The sequence below is a fragment of the Marmota flaviventris genome, chromosome 11 (assembly GCF_047511675.1).
Source record: "Marmota flaviventris isolate mMarFla1 chromosome 11, mMarFla1.hap1, whole genome shotgun sequence".
In the NCBI taxonomy this organism is placed as follows: Eukaryota; Metazoa; Chordata; class Mammalia; order Rodentia; family Sciuridae; genus Marmota; species Marmota flaviventris.
In genome coordinates, this window is record NC_092508.1 from 38,336,167 (window position 1) to 38,362,756 (window position 26,590).

Below are 26,590 nucleotides of genomic sequence, written 5' to 3' on the forward strand. Positions count from 1 at the left end.
AGCATGAGTGGCTATAAGTATTAGCAATAATGATAGTTTTTGTTATTCTTAAACTTTAGTTCTGAAAGGACTTATTCATTTTAAAGATCAAAAAATCTCCCTACTAAGGTTTGTTTGTTTTTAAAATAATTTTCAGTAATTATGAATGCTTTGCCCCTAATTTGGTTTGCTATTTGCAAAAAAGGATTTAAGATTTGCTGATAGTCATTCCTCTAGGAGGCAAGTCTTATAAGATTTATTTACATGATGCTTACAAATTCCAATTAAACTCAAGGAAATTCATTACTCATAAAAAGAAAAAAAAAATAAGGAATTAGAGGTACTCAAGAAGAAAAATACTTAACCAAATGTTTAAACTTAGGCACATCTCTTTTGCTGCCAAGTTAATTCTGAATAAAACTGCAATTTTGGCTATTTAAAAGTTAAAAAAAAATTCATGTTTGTGAATGGCTGATGTTTTTATAATTGTTCAGCCAGTAACCTCAAATATCAGCTTTTGGAATTTTACTATGTATGCTTTTTTCTAATTGTTGGTTTAATATTTAGAAAATAGAAAAATTGAGATTTTAAAAAATGTTCATAGACAGTAAAAATAGAAAAGTCCAAATGGCCATTTACCATCTTTCCTGCTTAAACAAAAACAAAAACCTGTGGTATCATTCCTCCTGGAATAGAACCTAGAAGGAATAGAAGTTTTCATCTATGTAGGATAAATTTGGCTAAATTATCCTACCTCATTTGTTTTTTAACATGAGATAATTTATATCAGAATTCTTAAAACCCCAAATTGTTATTAGACACATGAGCTTCTCTTGGGAAAAATACAGTTGCCACATTTAAGAAAACACTGAATCTAAGAAACAAAGCTTCTTTTCCCTTTTCTCACTTCTATAATTCATCACATTTGAATTTATTAGAACAATTAATTTTATAAAAATTCACCCATGCTTTTAAATAGATTTAAGATCATAAATAGAATTCTGATCACAATTGATGCTTTTTTAAAGAAATATTATTCTACATAGAACTATCTAGCTGTGCTAAAAAAAAAAGTTACTTTTAGTTACACATTTATTTTCATGACCAAGATACATTTATGGAGACACTTCTAATTGTGTTCTGTGTTACATATTGCTGTTAAATTAAATTAATATGTAATGATTGATATCTAAGACAGAACTATATGTTTAGCCTTAAAATGTTTGAATACATGTTAAGGAAATAAGGAACTCTGTTCTTGTCACATCATCTGACACCACTTCTTATTTTCCAGGGCAGTATGTGCAAGCCTTTCGCACTTATCCAAATGAACCTCTTTATAACCTCTGTATAGGCCTAACCTTTATTCACATGGCATCTCAGAAGTATGTGTTAAAGAGACATGCTCTTATTGTGCAGGTAATTCATTTGGATTTTTCATATGTTCCTTGAAAATTAACATATTTAATGTTTTTAAAATTTCTACTTCAAAAGTAATACCTGCTCAATACATGTTGGGAATCAGTACTCCTAGCCAAGACTTATTATATAGCAAGGTAGTAAGGATACACAACCAGATCACAGGGGAAAAAGACACAGGCAAAATCTAGAGGAATTTATATGCAGCCTCCCTTATACTCTGGAGCCCCAACATCTCTGCTCTTCTAGGCCCTAAAGATTAATTTAAATTAGTTTTTAAAAATATAACTATATAGTCAGGTATGGTGGTGCATGCCTATAATCCCAGTGACTCGGGAGCCTGAGGCAGGAAGATTGCAAGTTGAAAGCCAGCCTTGGCAACATTGTGAGACCCTGTTTCAAAATTAATAAATAGAAAGGGCTGGGGATGAGACTCACACATTCACACACACACACACACACAAATATGATAATGTTGGATGCACATAATTTCTTACACCATCACCAAGAAGGTGTTTTTTTGTTTTTCTTTTTAATATTCCTTTTGGGTAGGCTAGGGGTATAGCTCAGTGGTAGAGGGCTTGCCTAGCATGTGCAAGGACCTGGGTTTGATCCCCAGCACCATCAATAAAAAACAAATTTCTTCCTGGTTCTTATAAAAATTAAAAATTATTTTTGTTTTCCTGTTTACATGTTTTGTAGTTTGTCTTCTCTTATAAGATTACCATAAACTCCAAGAGATAAGATTTTATACCAGCCTTATTTACCACTGTATCTTCAACACTTTGTTTTTATGATTTCCATATTTATTTTTTCTCATCCTAGGGATTGAACCCAGGAGCATTCTACATCTGAGCTATATCCCTAGCCTTATATTATTTAATTTGAGGCAGGGTCTCACTAACTTACCCATGCTGGCCTCGAACTTGAATTCTTTCTGTCTCAGCCTCCCTCGTGTCTGGGATTACAGGCATGTATAACTATGCCTGGCTGATTTCCTTATATGTTTGATGTATCCAAAATATGATATGGAGGGCTGGGGATATAGCTCAGTTGGTAGAGTGCTTGCCTCAAAATATGATATGGTATAACGTATACTTTACTCTTATAGGGTAGGGCTTTTATTTTTTCCTTCAATATTTCTATTCCCAATACCTGGCATATATAGTTTAGTACATCCTTACCAAATGAGTAAGCTACTGAATTATCTTTTTTTTTTTTTTTTTGGTAGGGCTTCTCCTTCCTTAATCGATACCTTGGTTTACGTGGACCTTGCCAGGAATCATTCTACAATTTGGGCCGTGGCCTTCATCAACTGGGTCTGGTTCATCTTGCAATTCACTATTATCAGAAGGCCTTGGAGCTCCCTCCTTTTGTAGTAGAGGTATTGTATAATTTACTTAACTAAGGAATCACTTCATTTCATCTATAGATAAGTGCAGTTAGTTAAGTATTATGGTTCAGACAGTGAAATTATAGCTTCTTTATTAATGTGTATCTTTCCCTAATTCAGTGTATTTGTAATTATGTTTAGCAACAGATAGATCTTTTACATCTTAGCCTTATGACATGATCAGCAATCATATGAACATGTATATTTGTGATGACCCTGTGATTTGTCCTAAGATAGCCCCTGTACTTTACAGATAGGAACTGGTAGATATGAAGCCCAAGTGTTGAATGATTGCCATTATTCATTTTTAAGTTCAAGTATAACTAACATTTCTTTATAAAGATTAAAGTCTAGTATTCCTATAGTCTCTTGTTTTAAGATAGCCTCTTATTTTAAAACAGGTAAAGTGTTGCCAGTACTATGATGATATTTGTTTAGTCTGATGGATACTTGAATTCCTAAAGAAGAGTATGTTTTCATTATTAATTTTTAGATGTATATATATGACTATATATAACTTGTATTTATCTTCATTTGACTTTGGTCTTAAGCCAATGTATCCTTTTATAGTTAAGTTTATAAAATATACTTTTGTATTATTTCATAAATATTTTTATATATTGATACCTTAATTTTATAGGTATCACTTTGAATCCTTGCAATTGTTTTCTCCTATTGACCTCACAAATTTCTCCTGGGGAAGATTAGAAACATCATTCTAATCTATTCTTTTTTTATTTTTATTTTTTTAAGTTTTTGATACAAATTATACATATATATAGGTTATCATGTGATGTGTTGATACATACATACACTGTAATGGTCAAATCAGAGTAAGAATCTCTCCAAACATTAATTTTTTGATATCTTTTTTCAGATAATTTGCTTTTGGCATGTAAAAATGCTGCTGACTTTTGTCAATTTTATATCCAGCTACTTTCCTCAATTTATTTATTAGTTCTAATGAGTCTTTTTTGTAGAGTCTTTAGGGTATTCTAAATTTAGGATCATGTCATATGCAAACATTGACAATTTGACTTCCTCCTTTCCAACGTGGATGCCTTTATTTTTTTCTCTTTCCTAACTTCTCTGGCGAGGACTCCTAGTACTGTGTTACATATGAAAATGGGTACCCTTATCTTGTTCCAGTTCTCAGAAAGCTTTTAGCTCTTTCCTGTTCAATATGATATTAGCTGTATGTATCTTATATAGGGCTTTATTATACTGAGATATATTCTTCCTATACCTAATTGTTGAGAGATTTTTAAAAATAGTTTTTTACTTATAATTGGACACAATACCTTTATTTTATTTATCTATTTTTATGTGGTGCTGAGGATCGAACTCAGGGCCTCGCACATGCTGGGTGAGTGCTCTACCACTGAGCCCCAGCCCCAGTCCCTTGTTGAGAGATTTTATCAGTTCTTTTTCTGCATCTGTTGAAATGATATGGATTTGTGTGTGTTCAGCCATCCTTGTATCCCTGAGATAAATATCATTGGACCTTGGAGAATTTCTTTTAAATGTGTTATTGGATTTGGTTTGCTAGTATTTTGTCATGGATTTCTGCGTGTATGTTTATCAGGGTCCATATCTTTTTGTTGTTTCTCTTTTCTTTCTTTTTTTTTTTTTTTTTAAATATCCATTTATTTCTTAGTTGTAGTTGGACACAATACCTTTATTTTATTTATTTTATATGTGGTGTTAAGGATCGAACCCAGGGCCTTGCACATGCTAGACGAGCACTTTATTGCTGAGCCACAGCCCCAGACCCTGTTGTTTCTTTATCTGGTTTTAGTAGCAGAGTAGTGTTGACCTCATATAATAAGTTTGGAAGAATTGCCTCCCCTTCCATTATGTGGAATAATTTGAGTATTGGTATTAGTTCTTCTTTAAGTGTTTGGTAGAATTCAGTAGTGAAGCCATCTCTCTGGTCCTGTTTCTTTATTATTGTTCTAATCTTGTTACTCATTTTTGGTCCAGATTTTCTATTTCTTTATGATTCAGTCATGGTAAAGTATATATTCATTTCTTCTAGATTGCCATATAATTTTCATAATTGTCTTTGATTATCTTTTATATTTCAGTAGTGCCAGTTGTAATGTCTCTTTTTTTCATTTGAATTTCATTTGAATCATCTTTTTTTCTTAGTCTACCTAAGGGCTTACATTTTTATCCTTTTGAAGAACCAGCTCTTCATCTTGCTGGTCTTTTTATTTTTTATTTTTAGTCTCTATTTATTTCTGCTCTTTCTTCCCTTCTACTATTTTGGGGTCTGATTTGTTCTTATTTTTCTAGTTCCTTGAGGTAAAATGATAGGTTATTTTGAGATCTTTCTACTTTTCTGATGATGTTATCAATTGTGCTAAACTACCCCGTTAGTACTGGTTTTGCTGCATTCCATAAGTTTTGGAATGTTTTATTTCCATTTTCTTACAATTTTCTTTCTTGATAATTGGTTGTTTGGACCATGCTGTGAAATTTTCATTTATAATTCCATATTACTGTTTTATTGCATTGTGTTTAGAAAAGATACTTGATAGGATTTTTAAATATATATTTTTAGTTGTAGATGGACATGATACCTTTGTTTTATTTATTTATGTGGTGCTGAGGATCGAACCCAGTGCCTCCCACATGCTAGGCAAGCACTCTACCATTGAGCTGCAGTCCCAGCCCATGATTTCAGTTTTTAAAAGTTTGTTGGGATTTATGTTGTTGCCTACCTTATTTTATGTCCTAGAGGATGTTCATGTGCTGTAAAGAATTTGTATTTTGTAATGCAGTGTTCTGTAGAGGTCCATTTGGTTCAGGGTGTAATTGTTGGTTTTCTGTCTGAATGATCTGTCCATTGCTGACAGTGGCATGTTATAAAGTGTCCTACTATTAAGGTACTCTGTTAGGTCTGTTAATATTCATCTTACATATTTAAGTGTTTTGACAAATTGTGTGCATATATATTTGTTATTTCCTCTTGCTGAATTGATTGTTTATCATTACATAATGACCTTCTGGTCATTTTGTGCTTTTTATTTAGTCTCTCGTATTTGATAAAATATGGCTATTCATGCTTTCTTTTGTATTGCATTTGCATGTAATATCTTATTCCATGACTTCACTTTCAGTATGCATATTCTTAGAGATGAAATGAATTTCTATGATTTATATTCATTCATTTGTCTTTTAGTTGGAAATTTTAATTACATTTAAGGTAATTATCAATAGGTGAGGACTTACTATTGCCATTTTGTAATTTGTAATTCTTTTCTCTTTTGTAGTTCTTTGCTTTGTGATTGAGTTTTCTTTAGTAGTGTGTTTTGATTCCTTGGTTATTGGTTTGTGTGTCTATTGTAGGTTTTTGTTTGTTTTTGGTTTTTGATACCATGGATTGAACCCAGGGCTCTTTACCATTGAGCCATATCCTAACACCTCTTACCCCACCCCCTACTTATTTTTTTGAGACAGGGTCTTGCACAGTTGCTTAGGGCCTTCCTAAGTTTCTGACCTGACTTTGAACTTGTGATCATTCTGCCTCAGTTTCCCAGACCACTGGGATTACAAGTGTGTGCTGCTACTATGCTGGGCTTTTTTGGGGGGCGGGGGGTAGGGTACTAGGAATGAATTCAGGGGTGCTTTACCACTGTGCTATATCCCCTTTTTATTTTAAGACAGGGTCTTGCTAAGTTGCTGAAACTGGCCTCAAATTTGAGATTCTCCTGCTTCAGCCTCCCTAGTCTCTGGGATTATAGGCATGCACCACTGAACCAAGGATACAGGTTTTTGATTTGTGGTTACTATGAGACTTATAAAAAACATCTTTTGGGCTGGTGGTGCATGCCTGTAATCCCAGCAGCTCAGGAGGCGGAGGCAGAGGATCACAAGTTCAAAGCCAGCCTCAGCAACTTATTGAGATCCTGTCTCAAAAAGGGGCTGGGGATGTAAGCTCAGTGGTAAACATCACCTCTGGGTTCATCCTCTAGTATCTCCCCACCAAAAAAGTTTTGGTAACAAGCTATGGTGAAATGGTAGCAAATCTATATTGATTATTGTGAAGATAAGAAACAAAACAAAACTCTAGCTGGATGCAGTGGTACATGGTTGTGATCCCTATGACTCAGGAGGCTTGAGGCAGAAGGATCATAGGTTGGAGGCCAATATCAGGCAAATTAGTGAAAACCAGTCTCAAAATAAAAAGGGTTGGTGACATAGTTCCATGATAGGCACCCTGGGTTCAGTAGAATTTTACTAAGTTGCCTGGATTGGTTTTGAACTTGTGATCCTTCTACCTCACTGAGTAGCTGGTATCATAGGCATATATCACTATATGTACATCCATTTCACTTTTTACACTGCCTATCTCAACATATTAATATAGTTAATTTAAAAACTATTTTTAGGGGGCTGGCTCAGTGGTAGAGAGCTTGCCTAGTTTGTGTGAGGCACTGGATTCAATTCTCAGCACCACATATAAATAAATAAAGGTCCATCAACAACTAAAAAAAATTAAAAAGCAACTTTTTTATTCTTCATGCTGAGGATAAAAATGTTTTATGCACTGTGTTTACAATATTAAAACACTGAGGGGCTGGGGATGTAGCTCAGTTGGTAGAGTGTTTGCCTTGCATGTGCAGGGCCCTAGGTTTAATCCCCAGCACCAAAAAACCAAACAAACAACAACAAAAAACCAATGAGTTTATATATAGTTATGCTTATTGGTGAATTTTATACTTCCAATATACATGCATTTTTTTTTTTTTGTACTTTATTTCAGTTTGAAGAATGCCTTTTAGGATTTCCTAAAAGACAGATCTGATGGTAATAAATTTTAGCTTGTTTGAGAATGTCTTTATTACTTTCATTTTTTAAGGGTAGCTTTCCTGAGTGTAGTGTTCTTGGTTGACCTTGGCATTTTTTTCCCTTGAACACTGTAATCTCTCATGTTATTTTTTCTTGACCTATATTGTTCTGCTAAGTCAGCCATCAGTCAAATTGGGACACCTTATGTATTGTTTCTTTTGAGAATCCTCTCTTTAAATGCTGAGAGCCTGATTATGTTTCAGGGTAAACTTGGTTGAGTTAAATCTGACTAGTGATCTTTGCCCATCCTGTAATTGGGTACTTCAATACCTTGTCTAGATTTGGGAAGTATTTCCTCTTTGAATAAACTTTCTACATCCTTAGCATTTTCAGGTCTCTCTTGAACCACAATAACACAGTAATACTTACTGTCCCAAAATTTTCTTTTTTCCTTCATCTTTTTTTTTTGGTTTTCTGAATATGAAGTTCTTTCTTCTTTTTATCTATTTTGCTATTAATGCTTTCTATTATGTGTTCTGTTTTGTTCAATATACTTTTATTTTCCTTTGTATTCTAAATTGTTATATATGACAGCAGAATGCATTACAGTTCATATTACACATAGAGCACAGTTTTTCATATCTCTGGTTGTATATTCACAAAGTATATTCACACCATTCATGTCTTCATACATGTACTTAGGGTAATGATGTCCATCTCATTCTACCATCTTTCTTACTCCCATGCCCACTTCCTTCCCCTCACCTACTTTGCCCTATCTAGAGTTCATCTAATCTTCCCTTGCTTCCCCCTCCCAACCCCACTATGAATCAGCCTCCTTATATCAGAGAAAACATTTGGCATTTGGTTTTTTGGGATTGGCTAACTTCACTTAGCATTATCTTCTCCAACTCCATCCATTTACCTGCAGATGCCATGATTTTATTCTCTTTTATTGCTGAGTAATATTCTATTGTGTATATGTACCACAGTTTCTTTATCCATTCATCTACTGAAGGGCATCTAGGTAGGTTGGTTCCACAGATTAGCGATTGTGAATTGTGCTGCAATAAACATTGATGTGGCTGTATGCTGTTTTTAAGTCCTTTGGGTATAAACTGAAGAGTGGGATAGCTGGCTCAAAAGGTGGTTCCATTCCCAGTTTTCCAGGGAATCTCCATACTGCTTTCCATATTGGCTGCACCAGTTTGCAGTCCCACCAGCAATGTATGAGTATGCCTTTTCCCACACATCTTTGCCAACACTGTTATTTATATTCTTAATACCTGCCATTCTGACTGGAGTGAGATGAAATCTTAGAATGGCTTTGATTTGCATTTCTCTAATTGCTAGAGATGCTGAACATTTTTTTATATATTTGTTGATTGATTGTATGTCACCTATTGAGAAGTATCTGTTCAGTTCATTGGCCCATTTATTGATTGGGTTATTTATTATTATACCCTAGAGATTAGTGCTCTATCTGATATGCAAGTGGTAAAAATTTGCTCCCAAGCTGTAGGCTCTCTGTTCACCTCACTGATTGTTTCTTTTGCTGAGAAGAAGCTTTTTAGTTTGAATCCATCATTTATTAATTCTTGCACTATAGGAGTCTTATTATGGAAGTAGGGCCCTGATCCGATATGATGGAGATTTGGGCCTGCTTTTTCTTCTATTAGATGCACAGTCTCTGGTTTAATTCCTAGGTCCTTGATCCACTTTAAGTTGGGTTTTGTGCATGGTAAGAGATAGGGGTTTAATTTCATTTTGTTGCAGGTGGATTTCCCGTTTTCCCAGGATCACTTGTTGAAGAGGCTATATTTTCTCCAATATGTTTTTGGCACCTTTGTCTAATATAACTAATTATGTGGGTTAGTCTCTGTGTCCTCTGTTCTGTACCATTGGTCTATATATCTCAACATTGTAAAAGGTAACATCATTCTAAATGAAGAAGAATTGAAAAAAGCATTCCCTCTAAAAACTGGAATAAGACAGGGATGCCCTCTTTCACCACTTCTATTTAATATAGTTCTTGAAACACTGGCAAGAACAATTAGATGAAAGAAATTAAAGGGACACAGATAGCAAAAGAAGAACTCAAATTAGTACTATTTGCTGATGATTCAATTCCTAGAAGACCCAAAAAATTCCACCAGAAAACTTCTAGAACTAGTAAATGAATTCAGCAAAGTAGCAGGATACCAAATCAACACCCACAAGTCAAAGGCATTTCTGTATATCAGTGACAAATCCTCTGAAAGGGAAACGAGAAAAACTACCCCATTTACAATAGCCTCAAAATAAATAAATAAATAAACACTTGGAAAGCAACCTAACAAAAGAGGTGAAAGACCTCTACAACTAAAGAACACTAAAGAAAGAAATTAAAGAAGACCTTAGAAGATGGAAAGGATCTCATCCCCTTGTTCTTGGATAGGCAGAATTAATATTGTCAGAATGATCATACTACCAAAAACATTATACAGATTTAATGCCATTCCAATCAAAATCCCAATGATACTTCTCATAGAAATAGAAAAATCAGTCATGAAATTCATCTGAAAAAATAAGAGACCCAGAATAGCTAAAGCAATCCTTATCAAGAAGAGTGAAGCAGGTGGCATCGCTATACCAGACCTTAAAATTATACTACAAAGCAATAGTAACAAAACGGCATGGTATTGGCATCAGTATACTTTTCAGCTGTAGGATTTGCTTTTTATTTTTGGTACCATAGATTGAACCCAGTGTCACTTAGCCACATCTCCAGCCCTTTTTATTTTTTTATTAGAGGTAGGGTTTTCTCCCACACTTCTTGTGTGGGCCAGGGAAAGGGTTCCCCTTTGGAGGGATGGACTGGCTGAGAAATAAAAGCTAAGAAAATAGTACTATAAAATAAACACAGGACACTAGAAATATGTTCTCAGAGTGGAGGCAGGGATGGGCCAGGCCAACCAGAGGGGTTGCAGCTTCTCACAAAGAAAGGAGCCTGTGCTTGCTTTATTTATATTGGAACAAATCAAAAGGTTTCAATAGAAACTTCTTCTCAAAAACAGAATAGTGGTGGGGCCAGGTAAGCTGCTTGGTTCTTAACAGTTGCACCCATCTCCCATGTTGCTTGGGATCTTTGGCAGAGCTGGTAGGAATTCAAATGCACCGCACTGTCTCAAAACCAGCAGGCGTGCTGCTGGGAGTTCCCAGATACCAGATTTTCCTACTGAGTGGCTTCCAAGCTGATTTGGTACACACACATTTCATGGGTGGCTTCCCACAGGGTTTCACTAAGTTACTGAGGTTGGCTTTGAACTTGCAACCCTCCTGTCTCAGCCTCTTGAGCTGCTGAGATTACAGGCATGAGCCATTGTGCTTCGAAGGATTTGCTTTTTAAAATTATTTTAATCTCTTAAATTTCTCTGACAAAGTACTCAGTTGTTTCTTATGTTTTCTTAAAGTCTATTCAGTTTTTTAAAGTATTTAAAACTCTGAGGGTTTGTACATATTGCTCTTTGATCAGTTTCTGGCATTTTATTTTGTTGTTAGGTGAAATCATGGTTCTCTGAATGTTCTTGATGCTGGTGGTGAACAATGATGACATCTGCATATTGAATGATTAGGTGTTATTAAGTCTTCACAGTCTGGCTTTGTATCTGTCCTTCAGGATATAGGCAAGCTTCTTTTTTCTGTGCCTGTGGTCACTGCCTGTGTTTCAGCATTAGAACACACCCCAAGACAGGGAGCTGAAAGGAAAGCTAGGAACTGGGAGACAGGCGAGCAAGAAATGAAAAACTTGAGACCAGGCAGCGATACACAGAGAGTTTATTTGTCAGAGCTGACAAATAAGGGCCATCTCTTCATAGAAGGAGAGAGACAATACAGGCTTGGGTTCTGAGACTTTCATGGGGCAAGCTCAGGGATTAGAGTTGGCTGGGTCCTAAAGCAGGGTGGTGAAGGGGTGGGGGTAGTATGAGGGAGTGGTGATTCACCTTGGGCAGGAAAGAATGCCAGTATAAGGGAGTGGTGAGCCTTTCTCAGAAAGGACCCTGGGAGGGAAAGCAAAATTTTTTCTTAAGATGAAGGCTTTCCTTAAGATGGCCATCCAGCTGCTAAGCAAGGACCTTACAGAGGGCCTAGAAACCTTATCCAAAGTTACCAATATGTGTGGTTGTCACATCATCTTGGGATTTTGTGGGGCCTCACTTTGGAGGAGCCAGTTCTAGATTCCTAAGTAGTGACTTGGTATTTATTTTATTCTTCTTCTCCCAAGTGGACAATGTTTCTTTCCATGTTGTGCTGCCATGCTGAGAGCACTGCAACTGGCCAGAATACAAGTCTATCCCTCTAGGCCCAGGTCTTAGCCTGGCACTGAGGTAAGGTCCAGAGAACCTGTCTACAGCACAGGCCTACAGCTGAGAACCACTGGGATCTGCCCGGTGGTGGATTTGACCAGCTCAATACTGTTTCAAGGCAAAGTTCTATGTAGACTTCCCTGCCCTACCTCATTCACCCCTTTCCCCAATAGGTGAAATCTTTTTCTACACTGTAAGCCCAAGGTTGGAGGAGAAGCATTAGAGTTAAGTCAGTCAGCCACAAGGCTACATGGGAGCCCCTGTCTGTGGCCTGGGAGCAGGGACCTTGGGGCTCTGCAGGGTTCCAAGTCAAGACCTTGACTTAATTCCCTTTTCCCCAAATTGGAGGAGTCTCTCCTCTTGTGCTGAGGAGTGTGACTCGGGCATCTCTTTCCTTCTGCCTTCCTCAAAGCATCTTGTTATGCTAAAACCAGTTACTGCAGTTTCTCACCTGTTTTCCTTAACTCTGTGTTGAAGGTAGGATCTTCATCACAGGTGATGAACAACAGGTGTTCACATTGATGTTTCTGTGGGAGACAACTGCTGGAGGTTACTGGAGGGTCTTGTTCTGCAGTTCATTGCTTTGTTATTTAAATAGGAAAAAAGAAAGCACACCTGAGGAAATCATAATTTTATAGATACCTTACTTGACCTATTCTTTATATGCCTGTGTTTTTCCCCCATCTGGTCTTTATATGTTTTTTTAATTAATCACCTCTATGTGATTAAAAAATATTAATTTTTTTTTAAAATTCTGGAATTGGGCAGCATTTTAAGATAAAATTAGTGTTCTGATGAACCAAGCAGAGGAGGTTGGTTTTATAGATGGGGAAAGGTTTGAAAAAAGCAGATTGGTGGTTTTTAAAATTATTATTCTGTTTCCCTGCACCTCCTTACAAAGAAAGTAACTTTGAAATGACCAATCAGTTAACTTCAGATTACTTTAGGTATTTTCTGTAAGGATTAAGACAGAGGGAACCTTCATTATCTTGAAAATTAAGACTTGGCCTTTCTGTAATCCCAGTCTATTGCAAGGTCAGATAAACAGCTTAGTTTTAGCTGGGGGACATGGAAGTTTAGCATGAGTGACTCCATTCTGATTTTTAGTTCAATGTGTAGGAGGAAAACTCCTCCAAACATGGGCCTCTTATAAATGTTATTTAATAATTATCCCTTTTTGAGATGTTAGTGCTATTCTCAGCATCATTTTGGGGTTCTGGTCTCAACAAGTCATTTATAAGTTATGGTGTCCTTGTGATCAGGATCTCTTTTGAGTTTTTGCCATTCTAGCTAAAGAGAGACTTTTCACATTTATCTAAAAAAACTCTTTGAGAAAATACAGTGTACCAAAAAACTATTATACTATCAGGAGACTTATACTAAGAATTTGGAGTATGCTTCTTGGCCAGAGAAGCCAAGTATGGCTCCCTTCAACCAAACCAACTAAATCAAATAATTTGAAAAGTCAGATCAAGAATGTGTTTTAACAAAGTAGCCCATTCATTAATTATTGCAACCAAGTGCCTACAATACATGAAATATTTATCAATATGCAAGAATACATGTTAGCTCCATTATCAAGCTGTTAGCCACTGGGAGTACTAAATTTCTTTGGACCTGTAAAGATATGTGTTTGAAATGACAGACCAAATTAGTTATCTGCAGAAAGTACTAATTGTTAAATTCTAATTACAGCATTATCCTGCCAAATGAAAGAGGTATAGTCTTGGGAGAAGTTGCTTATGTTCTCGTGAGCTGTCTGTGACCCATATATTAGGCACAAGACTTTTCCCTTCAAATTTACATCAAATTGTCCATCTTCGATGTATAGGGTTTCAGGAACCAAGTAGTTTCTGTTGCCAGATACTAGAGAAAACTAGAGTTTAGAATCCAATCCAGTCTTCAGATGGATCATTAAAAACTCAAAACAATGAACAGGGCTACAGTTATATACTATAGCTTTCTCCCTCTAACCACACCTTTTTTTTTTTTTTTTTTTTTAACTAAAGATAATCACAGTTAAGACCAGTTTATTTGCAAAATAGTTATAGTCTCTTGATTACTTACATAAGTGTAGCCAGAAATAACCACAGTCTTCTTGTAAATTTCTTATGTTGAAAATTTGAAAGGGAGTTTCAGATTGGACTTGGCTGGAAAATCAAACCAAGGCAGTCTGTTTTTGTAGTACCCAATATCTTGAGGTTTCTGGGCCTGCTAGGAAGTGACAGGTTTTGCTCCCTCACTGTAAGCTTAGAACCCCTTACAGCCAGGCATTCTACGTATATTCTTAAGCATTACATTCTAGTCAAAGCCAACATTTCCAATTGTATCCTATTTTTAAAATATTTTTATTGAATTTACATATATATGTGTGCATATTGCTATAAAAATAAGGGTACTCACAAACAGCTTCCAAATTCTGGAGGGATCAGAGAAAAATGAATGTTTCAATTTTTATTTACAAGAAAATATATTCTACCTAATCTACTGTAACTGAGGTAGCTTAAAAAGATGAAAATTGTTTCCTTTAATCTGGAAAACCAAACATAGAAAAGAATCAACACTTTAAAGAAAAAGTCAGAAAAACCCACCTATAATTCTTCATTGGTTTATTCAGTCTCATGTAATTCTTGTTCTTCTTGAATGTTAGCTTATTAATTTTGTAAGGCTAGTTTTTCCATTAGCATTCTGCATTTCTTACTTAGGCTAATTCCTACCAGAAATCTGCACTTGTCAGAGTTCTTTTCATTCTTTCTTTCAACCTCCTTGAAGACAAAAAACTTTAGAATTACAGTAGCTTGGGTGGGGGTTGTGGCTCAACGGTAGAGTGCTCGCCTGGCACATTGCGAGACCCTGGGTTCGATCCTCAGCACCACATAGAAATAAATAAGTGAAATAAAGGTATTGTGTCCAACTTAAAAAAAAAAAAAAAGAATTACAGTAGTTTACAAAAAGCTTCCATAACATCAGAAAAAAGCAATTTAACTATGGACAACAAGATTTAAAATAGCCATGGTTATAATCTGATGAGTTTGATATTCTGTGGCTTATAGTAGGTTTAATGTAATAGCCAGAATGACATCAAATTCTAGGAAATTTATAGTTATTTGAACATAAATGAACAATATATCCATACAAATAGAACTCAAAGAAGGTTAAATATTCCTTCTTTGAGAAGACTTCTCATGTAATTTAACAAATTAAAATAAGCTTAATATGTCCCTTTTTGGACTTTCTTTGAGGTAAAAAAAATATTGAAAGCTTAAAACACTCAAATAGAATCATAGATCATTGTGAAATAAAACCAGTGACAGAAAGAATTCAAAGGTATAAGAAATTACAGAATCTTTTTCAACTTTAGTTTTGCATCAATATACTTTTGGTATCAATGCTAAATATTACAAATAATTCCTTAATTTTAGCCAATTTGCTCATAGATTTTTTGTTTACAAGAATCATCTTCCACAAACCTTCAGTCTTAATTCATTTGCCCCTTAACTCTCAGTGTGGAACAACCAGCTAGAGAAAACCACCCTCAACAAAAACATTCTCATATTCCATAACCACCTTTTAAAACAGGCTTGGCTTTCCTCATAGAATTGTCTCCCTTTCTTATTTTTAGTTACTACATATTAGTTAGAATTTTAATTCTTAGTAATTTTGAACCAGAAGTCTACAGACTAACATCTTATAATTTCTAGCAATATGAGCACAGTTTTTAAAATATAGAACAATATATATTTACTAACAATAAAACATATATTTAGCTTCTTTATGCCCTATAGAAATAAGATATTTAAGTATATACACTTTAAACTTATACTTAATAATTGATGTTTTAGTATTTTAACTTATTTGGAAATGGCCTGGACATTTATATAACACTTAGTTTAACAGGGCACAACCTTAAGATTTGAAGTTACTGAAAAAAATTGTTCAAACTGTGACCAATTGATTTATAAGTTTTTATCTTATTTATTTACATTCACCTGGGTTTACTGCTTAGAGAAATTCTATGAGACATTGGACAAATAATTAACATTTTACTTCTTAGCGTCTTAGTGACTGAGAGGCTATGATTGTAGTATCTGCTGAACAGCTGTGGAAGAAAAGCCAACCATTTTCTAAGAAAATGTTATATAAGTCTGGCATTTAATAGCATTGTGGCAACTAACCCTAGTACCCTCAAAGCCAAAAAGATTGGCTGGGGGCATAGTGCAAAAAGAACAGAATCTGTGAGAGGCATTTCACTTTCAACCCTTGGGGTCCATGAAGAAGACAGGACTCCTACATTCCTCAAGGTGTCTGAGGAGAGAGCAACTGTCTTTGGGTCCTTTCACTGGTTGCCTGCTCTGTCAAGGGACAAAATTACAACAGTTTAGTTTAATGGTCTTAATAGGTTTTATTAGCCTAACACTTTATTAAATAGTGTTCCCTAAAGTTTCTAGTTTTACTATTATATTTAGAAGGGCCTTTCCCAAGATTTTATTATTCAATTTATTATTATTATTTTTTAATCAGTTAAGTTTATTTTGCTATGCCTCATTGGTGAGATTTTTCAGTATTGTATGAATTTTAATAGCTTTTGCAAATACACACTTATGGAACTATTTGCCATGAAAAAAATTGTCCTGGTTGGTAGTTTGAAATCTTAAAAATATTTATTTTCTTCTTTCCCTCCTAGGGTATAGAAGTGGACCAGTTAGACTTACGAAGAGATATTGCCTACAACTTATCTCTCATTTATCAGAGCAGCGGGAACATTGGAATGGCTCAAAAGCTTTTATATACCTATTGTTCTATATAAAGCATATCAACTGCAGAAGGAGCACTGGACAACTGCTGTGTGTGAACCAATCTCTTTTGTCTCAGGGCTTATTATGAGCTCCAAGATGGGAATACTTGGCATCATCTAGCAGTATTTCATTTTTAACATATGGTTCCTGTAGTACTACCATCACTCCAGTTACCTTAAAAACTGCAGCTTTTGAGTTTGTGTGTAGCTCAGTGGGAGAGTACTTACCTGGCATTCGTAAACCTCTGGGTTTAATCCCCAGGACCATAAAACGTTACAGCTTTTATGTATATATGTGAAAATTATCATTCTTGTAAAACTGTCCCCAGTATTGGAATGGATAGTATTCATTTCTGAGCCAGCTTGGAGTTGAATATATTACTTTACATTTAATCATCTATGCCCTCAGTACTGTATATTATATACTTATGTAAGACAGATGTGGTCTTGTCCTTGTAGCACTTACAGAGTACATTACTGAGATAATTACCACTCTGTACAGTCTTTATTTACTTGAAAGTACAGTTTGCTTTGTTTCTACATACACCATTATTGTCATTTCTTAAAACTGTTACTATATGAGGCAGTGTTTCAAATACATGGAAAAGGAAGTTGCTTATTAAAGTAAGTACAAATTGGGACTCTAAGGTTAGGACAGTTACTTAAATCAGTGTCTAACAGAATTATTTAAAATGATTATGTGGTGAGAAGACAAATAATTGATTTGACTTTTTGTGTTTAACCTTCATATATCTTAGCTTTGTAGACTGGGAAGATGGGCTTAATTCAAAATATACTGCTTTAAGGCAAAGTGCATCATCTATGTGTATGTGTGGATTCCCCAGAAAAGGGCCATGTTCAGTAACAACAGATATTGTGTCAGTAGGAATGTAGGAAAAACTGGAAAAGCTGTATATATGAAATAAAATATTATTGATGAAAAAAAGATTAAAACCTTTTACTCCAAACATTGTTTATTATTGAATCCAAAGATACTTGCTATATATACTATTGACATAATAATTTTTAGGGGAAAATAAATGCCATAGTAAATGTGCATAAGATTGTAGGCTGCAGTCCAGATGTGGGAAGGAAACATATGAGATTTAGAGTCAGAGAAATACAATGAACTTTTCAGGATTGTATAAACCTTCTAGTTGAGAAACTGAATTTGTATTTAATAAGTAAATACATCACACACCCTGTATATAAGTTAAATAAATTCTATTTTTGTAATTCGAGTGTTTCACATGCTTATATTTTTTAATTTCATGCCCCTGGCAAGTAATGGCAGGTAATGGTAAAACTGTGATAGAGAAACAAGTTATAGTTATGTCTTAGAATCCTACCTGTAGATCTGAGTATTTGGATTCAGAGTTTTTCTCTTGAATTAAGCTCACAGGGCTGTGAAAGACAAATAGAGACTATGATGTCAAGACAGTTACTTCACTCAGAACCTGGCAAAATTACTCACTGCTTATGTGGTGGGGAAGACAATTAAAATTTACTTTTTACCATCTTAGCAATTGAGAGGCTATGATCTGCTGAACAGTTATAAAAGAAAATCCAACCATTTTCTAAGAAAATGTTACACAGTTTAGTATTTAAAAATCACAGGTACCATTTGCAGAGGGTTTACTGAGTTCAGTGCTGGATGCTTTAGATACAATATCTGATCTTCTCAGAAGACTACCTGCAAAGTAGGTGTTATTACTGATATTATCTCCACTACGAACGCAGAGGTTGAACACCATGTTCAAGATCACTAGCAAGCAAGTTCTTGCTCAGATCCCTTTAGAGGGACACACTTTTTCCATTTCAAAGTAAAAACATAAAAATTGAGTTATTAATAATTGCTATATTAATAATTACTGTAGAAAATATCTTTGGGGGGTTGGGGTTGTAGCTCAGTGTTAGAGTACTTATCTAGCATGTTTGAGACACCACACAAAAATGAATGAAGGTATTGTGTCCATTTTTAAAAAATATTTTCACTTTATATAGCAACTAGGGAGTCTTAAAAGAATTTGTTGCTGAATTATAGGAAATATTACAAAGTCTAATTAAACCCTCTTAGAGTTGAAATAGTAGCAGTGTGCCTATTGGTTTGATGGTGTAAAATTGACAAATTGTTCACTACTGTGCTGCTCATGGTAGTTAATACTGTCAATATTACATTAGTTAATACTACAAGAAGCTGTATTGGCTTCCTGACACTGTAACAAATGTCTGAGATAATTAAGAGAGAAATGGCTTACTTTAGCTCACAGTTCTGGAAGGCAGGGGGAAGCATCTCCTCTGAGGGAAGGAGTCCCCACGATCACCTAGGCAATGATCTAGCCCATGTTGGGTGCCAAAATTGTTAGAAATATGGGGGTGCTGTGAGGAATCAAACACATGCTCAGAAGTAGCTCAGCAAGGAAAACTTTACCTCTGCAAAAGTGTGTGCAAGCACACCTTGATGGGCAGTCTGCCTGTTTTATCCCTAATGTAGCATTGACACTTGCTCTGATAGAAGCAGCTTGGGATTACAGTCTATGTGATTGGCTAATTTAAAATTAGGGAAGTCAAAAGGAAGGGTTGTAGTTAAAATGGCTATGCTTGGATATAGGTTGGGAAATTCAAAATAGCCATAATCAGATCTTAGAACCCAGTTAAGACTAAATACTACTCTGAAAATGGATCACTGCATTTATTTTTCACAAGACTGACAGTTTGGGGGTTTAGGTAGGAGTTTAGGGATACCAAGGTGTTAGAGGCAAGGTAGAAGAAAAATGCTGGAGGACAAGACAGGGAGATAAGTCATCACCTCCCATTACCATGATGACTCCTGCACTGAGGACTTAACGCCTGTGGTAACTCTGGCCACAGATTCAGTATATGAAACAACCAAAAATGGGTGTAAAGTGGACAGTATTATAATTAGGTATGCTAAAGTAACCAATGGGGTAAATTGGACAGTGTTCTAATCAGGTACCATTAGGTAAACAATGGGACAGATGGGGTAAGGTCTTTCATCAGGTCTGTATAGGGAAGAGAACTCCTCAGCTCAGCATGTAAGACAAGAATTTCCAGACACTGGGGCCTTGAGCCTCTCCTGTTCAGCCCACTCTGCTCTACCTTATGCAGTACTACTTTCACCTTCACCTTCAATAAATCTGTACGTTGCCTGTTACTTCTGCTTGTCTTGCTCAGTTCTTTGTTCGGGACACCATGGACCAGGACCCCGTCTGGATACCCCAACAATAACGGGTTCCCAGTGAAAGAACCTGTCCTGGCCAGGGAAACCTGCTACTGAACTCCCACTGAGGCAGTCTGTTTGTTGGCACTGCGCTATTAGCATGAATGGACAAGCTCCTGGTCATTAGATGTTTGAGGGAAGACTGAAATGAAAGAGATCCATATAAACAAAGGGAGTAGGGAGGAGCTCAAAGGGTTCTGCACAGAACTAATGCAGGAAGTAGAAAAATAAAGAAAATACAATTAATTTCTCTAGATAGGAAAATATTATGTATGTGAAATAAGACAGGGATACACTAAAAAAGAATGAATGCAAAGAATGAGAGCTTTATGAGATTAAAAATGTAACTGTCAAAATTAATTCAATGAAGAGATGGAATTTAAGATAGAATTTAAAAAGACAAAAATGGAAAATTAAAGACAGGAGAAATTTTCAGAGAAACACCTAAGCTTACCCAACATTTAAATTATAATTTATTTGTGACAGTTACTGTATCTTATATTTAAGATATTTTTAAGATGTCTGATTATTACTTGATTATGTATAATCCCAGTAGGACAAACTCCTGTAACGATTTTTTTTATATGCAGTAGATGGCAGTACATTTCCATAAATTAAAAATTTTACAATTTCATTGTCTTAATATATTGTATCAACTTTTAATATTTTCCTTGAAAAATTATGCTGAACTTTTTAGTTAGTATATATAAAAATTCCAGCATTCTCCTTCCACATCTAAGCAAAAACTTTCTGCCCCTTTGCACTGTCCCTCATCACCACAGAAAGAAACCAGAGCCCTATTGCATGTTTCTTACTGTCCATTTTTCTGCCTTAACTAAAAAAAAATGGCAGATATCAAGGTAGAAATATCACATATGAAAAGTCTAACCACGACCCTGAAGATCATACCCCAAATTTATACTGTTTGCAGACTCAAGGTAAGCAAGCTAATATGAGCATTACAGTACCACCTTGGTGTTTTAGTACTAAAAGATAGTCACATATTTATGTCCAGAGAAGGGAGTTGGTGGAAGTGTACAGAGGAAAGGGAAGGCTAATCAACACACCTCTGGCTCCAGGATTGGCAGTTGTACATAAGAGGATCCCTGCATTTACTTCCTCTTTCTAAAGCTGGTCACTATTGTAGTTTACAAGGGGCCTGGATGCAGCAAAATGTGTTTCTTTATTTAAACATAACCTCAGAAAATGAAAGTATCAGTTACACTGATAACACACTTCATGAACTTGGTTCTGTCTTATTTGTGCGAAGGTGCTTGGTTAAATCTGTGCTGTGTGTGAGACATGATAACTGCATTTCTCCTTTTCAGGTGCTTCGGCTTATCTGACCAAAGGAGAAAGGAAGTGAATCTAGCCACTAGAGGGTGCATGATATTCACAGAACTTCCCAAGGCCTTGAAGGCCTTGGGCCATACACAAGGAGTGATCATCAGGCTTCCTAGGGCCACCTGTGCCCTTCATCTCAATGGGATGTACAAGTGTTGCATCTGTATGCCACAACATGAAAAAGTTTGGAAAGCATTATCTTCAAGTTGCTCTGAATAAGTAGAGGACAATTCGCATGGACTCTGCATTTCCATGTTATCAGGCTTAAAAAAATTCTGATGATTTTGGCAGTGTTAAATGCCAGTAGAGATTTTTCCCCTCTTTTTAATCTCTTTTCTCTTCCATCCCCCCTCTTTTTCTAGAGGAAGCTTCTGTAAGCTTGAGAAAAAAAAGAAACATGTTGAAGCCCTGTAACAATATAAAGGTCTGTTTGTGTCTTTCAAATGATTCATGTGAAGAGGCCTAAAGTTTTCCTCTAAAAATGATAAAACTTTTAGGAACATAAGTTAGCCTTTCCAGGGGAGAAAGGAAAGAATCGGGCATGTTTCCTGTGTATATAGTCAGAATTAGGAAATCACAGGACACACATTTTAATACATATTGCCAAGTTGCCCTCCCAAAGGGCTGTATCAATATGGGGATACTTCTTTCCTATTCCTGCTTCAAACTTGGTATTTTTTCCCCAAATGATAGGTGAAAATGGTGGTTTCATTTGCATCCTGGGGTAAGGTTGAAATCTATCTTGAAAACCTTTGAATTTTTCTTCTCTGTATTGCTTTTGATATATTCTTTGCCTACATGTTAAAAATTATATCTCTTACTGGATTGTAGGCAATCTTTATTATAAATATTAAGCCCAATCATTAGCCCCTTTTACTTTATTTATGGTGTCTTTTTGTCAAACTCAAATTTTAAATCGTTATAAGCAAAATTAGTAATCCTTTTTTTTTTTTTTTTCACTAAGGCCAACATGAAACTTCTAAACAAAGTTGAATTGCGGGGCTGGGGCTGTGGCTCAGTGGTAGAGCACTTGTTTAGCATGTGTGAGGCACTGGGTTCAATCCCTAACACCACATAAAACTAAATAAACAAAATAAAGGTATTATGTCCCTCTTTTCAACTAAAAATATTTTTTTAAAAAAGATGAAGTGTGTTTGAGAAAGTAAGGAAGACCCTGGAAAATCAAATGGAGTTTTGGGGAAGGTCCCATTAAGAAAGCAAACCCACCCCCAACTATATCTGGATAGAAAATAGGGAACGAATAAAACCATTGAAGTGGCCTCTGCAGAATGCTACTAGGTTGTATAAACAGAGAGCAGGTGCGAGAAAGGAAGAGGCAGCTGATAGAAACATGGCTAGACATTTCAGAAACTGAAAGGCAGAGGTGGATTTTTAAGGATTTACAAGGTCCTCCTCTCCTTTGAGATGTTGAAAGGATGAAAGAGCATGTCTGGTCTGGACTGATGAAGTGCTTTAGAGCAAATTTCTGTCTTTGCCTTACACAAAAATGGTCCTATTCTCATCATGAAGCCAGAAGTCCCTTCGCTTTGTCTCTGCAAGGATGAGTTAAGAACTTATTTATTGTATGTTTATGAAAGTGTAGAAAGTGACAAATCAAATAAGTCAGGCAGCTCCAGAGGCAAAAGAAACTCTACAGATACTTTTTACACATCCAGAGGTGGTGATCTCATTTATGTGTATAATCCATCTGAATAAAAGACCTGTACTGTGAGGTGGGATGAGACAGAAATCTGCTTGTTTCTCTAAAGGCTAACTCACTAGTCTGTTGTTTTAATGAACTTTGCTTAATATTCTTTACCATTGTTTGGCAATGCTTGGTCGGCAGTAGGCTCCAGTCAGCAGGACACTTGTACAACCAATAGGCCACACCTGGCATCAGCTTCACTTCATTCTGCAGAACGACAGAGGGTAGAAATCACAGAACATCAGCAGAGGAGCATGTGATGGGGCATCAGCAAGGGCACCAGTCCAGGAGCTAGTCTCAGGCCCAAATGACAGTGCAATATAAAGGAAAAAGAACACCAGAGGAACTAATATTGCCTCTAAGAATCCATGTACATTGCATTGCATCCAGGGTCCTGTAAGGGAGAACGCAATGAGTTAAAAGAATTACACTATACAGGGTAGCTCAAAGCCCTTGCATCTACCAGGCACAACTGCCTACTTCTAATCCTCCCTATCCATTGCAGTTCACTGCCTAGGGGTCAGTAAACATTGCTTTACTATAGGCAATGTTGCCAGGCAACATAGCTGCCCATCTGGGTAGTAGAGGAAAGCTGCTTAGCTCATGAAGCCAAGAAGCTGAGAGAGCTCTGCTTAGCAAGGAGAAAATATAAACCCCAAAGACACTCCCCCAGTGACCTACTTCCTCTAGTTACACCCTACCTGCCTACTTACCATCCAGTACAGCAGTCTTCTCAAATTATTAATTCATCAAATGGAAGAATCTACTGATTAGGTCACAGTTCTTATAATCCAAACGTAATATAACCTCTGAACATTCCTGCATTTTTTCACAAATGAGTTTTTTGGGGGACACCTTATATCTAAACCATAACACCATATATGTGTGTATATACATATTTGATCATGTTAAGAATATCTTTCAGTGGGTGTCAAATTTTATCAAAGGCATATATGACTTTAGCATATATGGAGATAATTACATGACTTTCATCTCAGATTTTTAATAGTTTTTCCCTTTAAATTTTTAATATAGTATGTATTAAAAAATATCCTAATATGAAACCAACCTTAAATTCACAGAATAAATTTCAGTTTGGCCAAAGTATTATTTTAATGTGATGGTAGATTCTGTTAATATTTTAGTATTTTTGATTTGATATGCATGAGTGATACTGGCCTGGAGTTTTACTTATACAGTAATCCCTCTTATCCTTAGTAGATGTGTTACATGACACCTAGTGGGTTTCTGAAACTGCAGATAGAGTATGTGTTTTCTTATACATACATGCCTATGATAAAGTTTACACTGTCATAAAATTGTCAGCAACATTACTCTTGCACTTTGGGGCCATTGTTAAGTAAAATACAGGTTACTTGAACAAAAGCATTGCAATACTACAACAGTTGAGTTGATTAAAAAATGTTTAGTGCAGGCTAGGGCTGTGGTTCAGTGGCAGAGCGCTTGCCTCACACATGCCAGGCAATGGGTTCGATCCTCAGCACCACATAAAAATAAATAAACAAAATAAAGATATTGTGTCCATGTTATAACTGAAAAAAAAAATGTTTAGTGCTGTGAACTGATCACACGAGAACAGGAGGACAGGGCAAGTTTCTCACTTGCTTCCCTACCTGCCAAGATAACTGTCATGAGACAGTTTCATGTCCACTCCCAGAATGATATGAACCTTTGGCACAGGTGCAGATCCTAAAGCTGCTTAACTACAGCAAGATACTAGCTTGTCTGAAACATGGTATGCTATCATCTGTGTTGTAGCCATCTGGCCACTTTTGTTTCAATGTCATCTTGCCTAAGGGATAGAAGAGAGCTAATACCTTTGATTACTTTTTCTTTCACTGACTATGTAAGTAATAAACTGCCTGAATCTAATGAGGGCATGATGATAAATGGATATGTCAGACTTATCTAGTTTTGTGATTGACAGTTGTTTTGTTCTTTGTTGTGTATTTACAAGTGTCATATCTTCATTGTGAATTGTAGCTTTTAACATTTAAACATGACAAAGCAGGATATTTTATTTGGGTTTGAATTCTGTCCTTTGGACCAAATCAGGCCCATAACCTGTTTCTGTATGACTTATGAACAAATCATTTTTCTTTCACAATTAAAGGGTTGTAAAAATACATGTCATGAACCATATGTACCATACATGTATATACATGGTAGTTACATACATGTATGGTACATGTCATGAACCATACAAAGCCTCTCAAAGACTGTAATATTTACTATCTGCTCTTTACAAAAAGAGTTTACTGATCTCTTACTAGTGCATTCCTCAAGATAGGCGCTGAATTCCCTAAGTTTTTATGTTTAAAACTGATTTTCTATAATTTTAATATGTGAAGGACACCTTTGCTGGATAGAAAGGTTCACACACATTGAGTTTCAAAAAACAAAAAATGCTACTTGTGTTGATTTTATATTGCTGCTACCACGAACTTGGTGGCTTAAACAAAATGTAAACCTATCTCCCAGATTCTATGGGTCAGGAATCTAGGCACAATGAGGTTTGAGTCTGTTCTTCTATAAGGCTGAAATCAAGGTGTTAGCAAAGCTATGTTCCTCACTGGAAGCTCTGAGGTAGAATTTACAGGCAAACTCTTTTTGTTGGCTTCCAGCTGGGGCCACTCTCAGCTCCCAGAGGTGGCTTGCATATGTGGCTTCCTCCTCTTCAAGCCAGCAAGGGCAAATGAAATCCTTCATGTACTTCAAATCAGTCCCAGCATGATGCAAACCTCTACACAAAAGAGCAAGAAATCTTGGGGCCTATCTTATAATTCTGCCAAATGTATTGCCGCTGTCATCTTGCTTAGTATGTTGTTTTTTACATGTCAAATGCCAGTCCATTTTGCATTCAGTTATTTGCCCCTTTTGCCTCTAGAACCTGAAAATAATTTGTCTTTGAAATAGAACAGTTTCATTAGGATGTCTCAGTTGATCACTCAGTTTCTCCCAGGTTCCCAGTCAGCCCAGACTGTTTCCTCCATTTTCGAAAGTGTTCTTGAATTATACTTTTAAATACCTGTTCTATTTTGATTTTCTTTTTCAGAGGCTCCAATAACAAATATTATTCAGTTTTACCCATCTTCTATTTTATTACTTCTCTGACCTTTTTTACTTCATTTATATCATTTTTATTTTCTTAGTTGTTTTCCTGCCTTATTTTCATTTGACTCTACTTTCCCTTTTTTTTGCAGTACTTGGGATTGAACACAGGCCTCTCACATGCTAGGCAAGCACTCTTATCACTGAGCTACATCTCAGCTTTTTTTTGAGACTGGGTCTCATTAAGCTACCTAGGCTGGCCTCATACATGGGGTCCTTCTGCCCCAGCCTCCAGAGTAGCTGAGATTATAGGTGTGCACCACCATGCTTGACTTCTGTCCTATTTTTGAATTTTTATTTTTTTAATATTTATTTTTTAGCTACAGGCAGGCATGATATCATTATTTTTATGTGGTGCTAAGGATTGAACCCAGTGCCTCATGCACGCTAGGCGAGCACTCTACCACTGAGCCATGGCCCCAGCCCTGGATTTCTATTT

General features: G+C 36.0%; 1 protein-coding gene across 2 annotated transcripts in view; it reads left to right on the forward strand.

Annotated features, from left to right (window-relative positions):
• The window catches only part of Gtf3c3 (general transcription factor IIIC subunit 3), a 44,467-nt gene extending 26,502 nt beyond the window's left edge, over nt 1-17,965 (forward strand). For both annotated transcript variants that reach the window (XM_071618967.1, XM_027925030.2), the window contains 3 exons: nt 1,274-1,398; nt 2,630-2,782; nt 16,619-17,965. In XM_071618967.1, the coding sequence (XP_071475068.1) occupies nt 1,274-1,398; nt 2,630-2,782; nt 16,619-16,741 (401 nt within the window). In that variant the 3' untranslated portion in view covers nt 16,742-17,965. The remainder of the gene's footprint in view (nt 1-1,273; nt 1,399-2,629; nt 2,783-16,618) is intronic.
• Nucleotides 17,966-26,590: the final 8,625 nt, after the last annotated feature.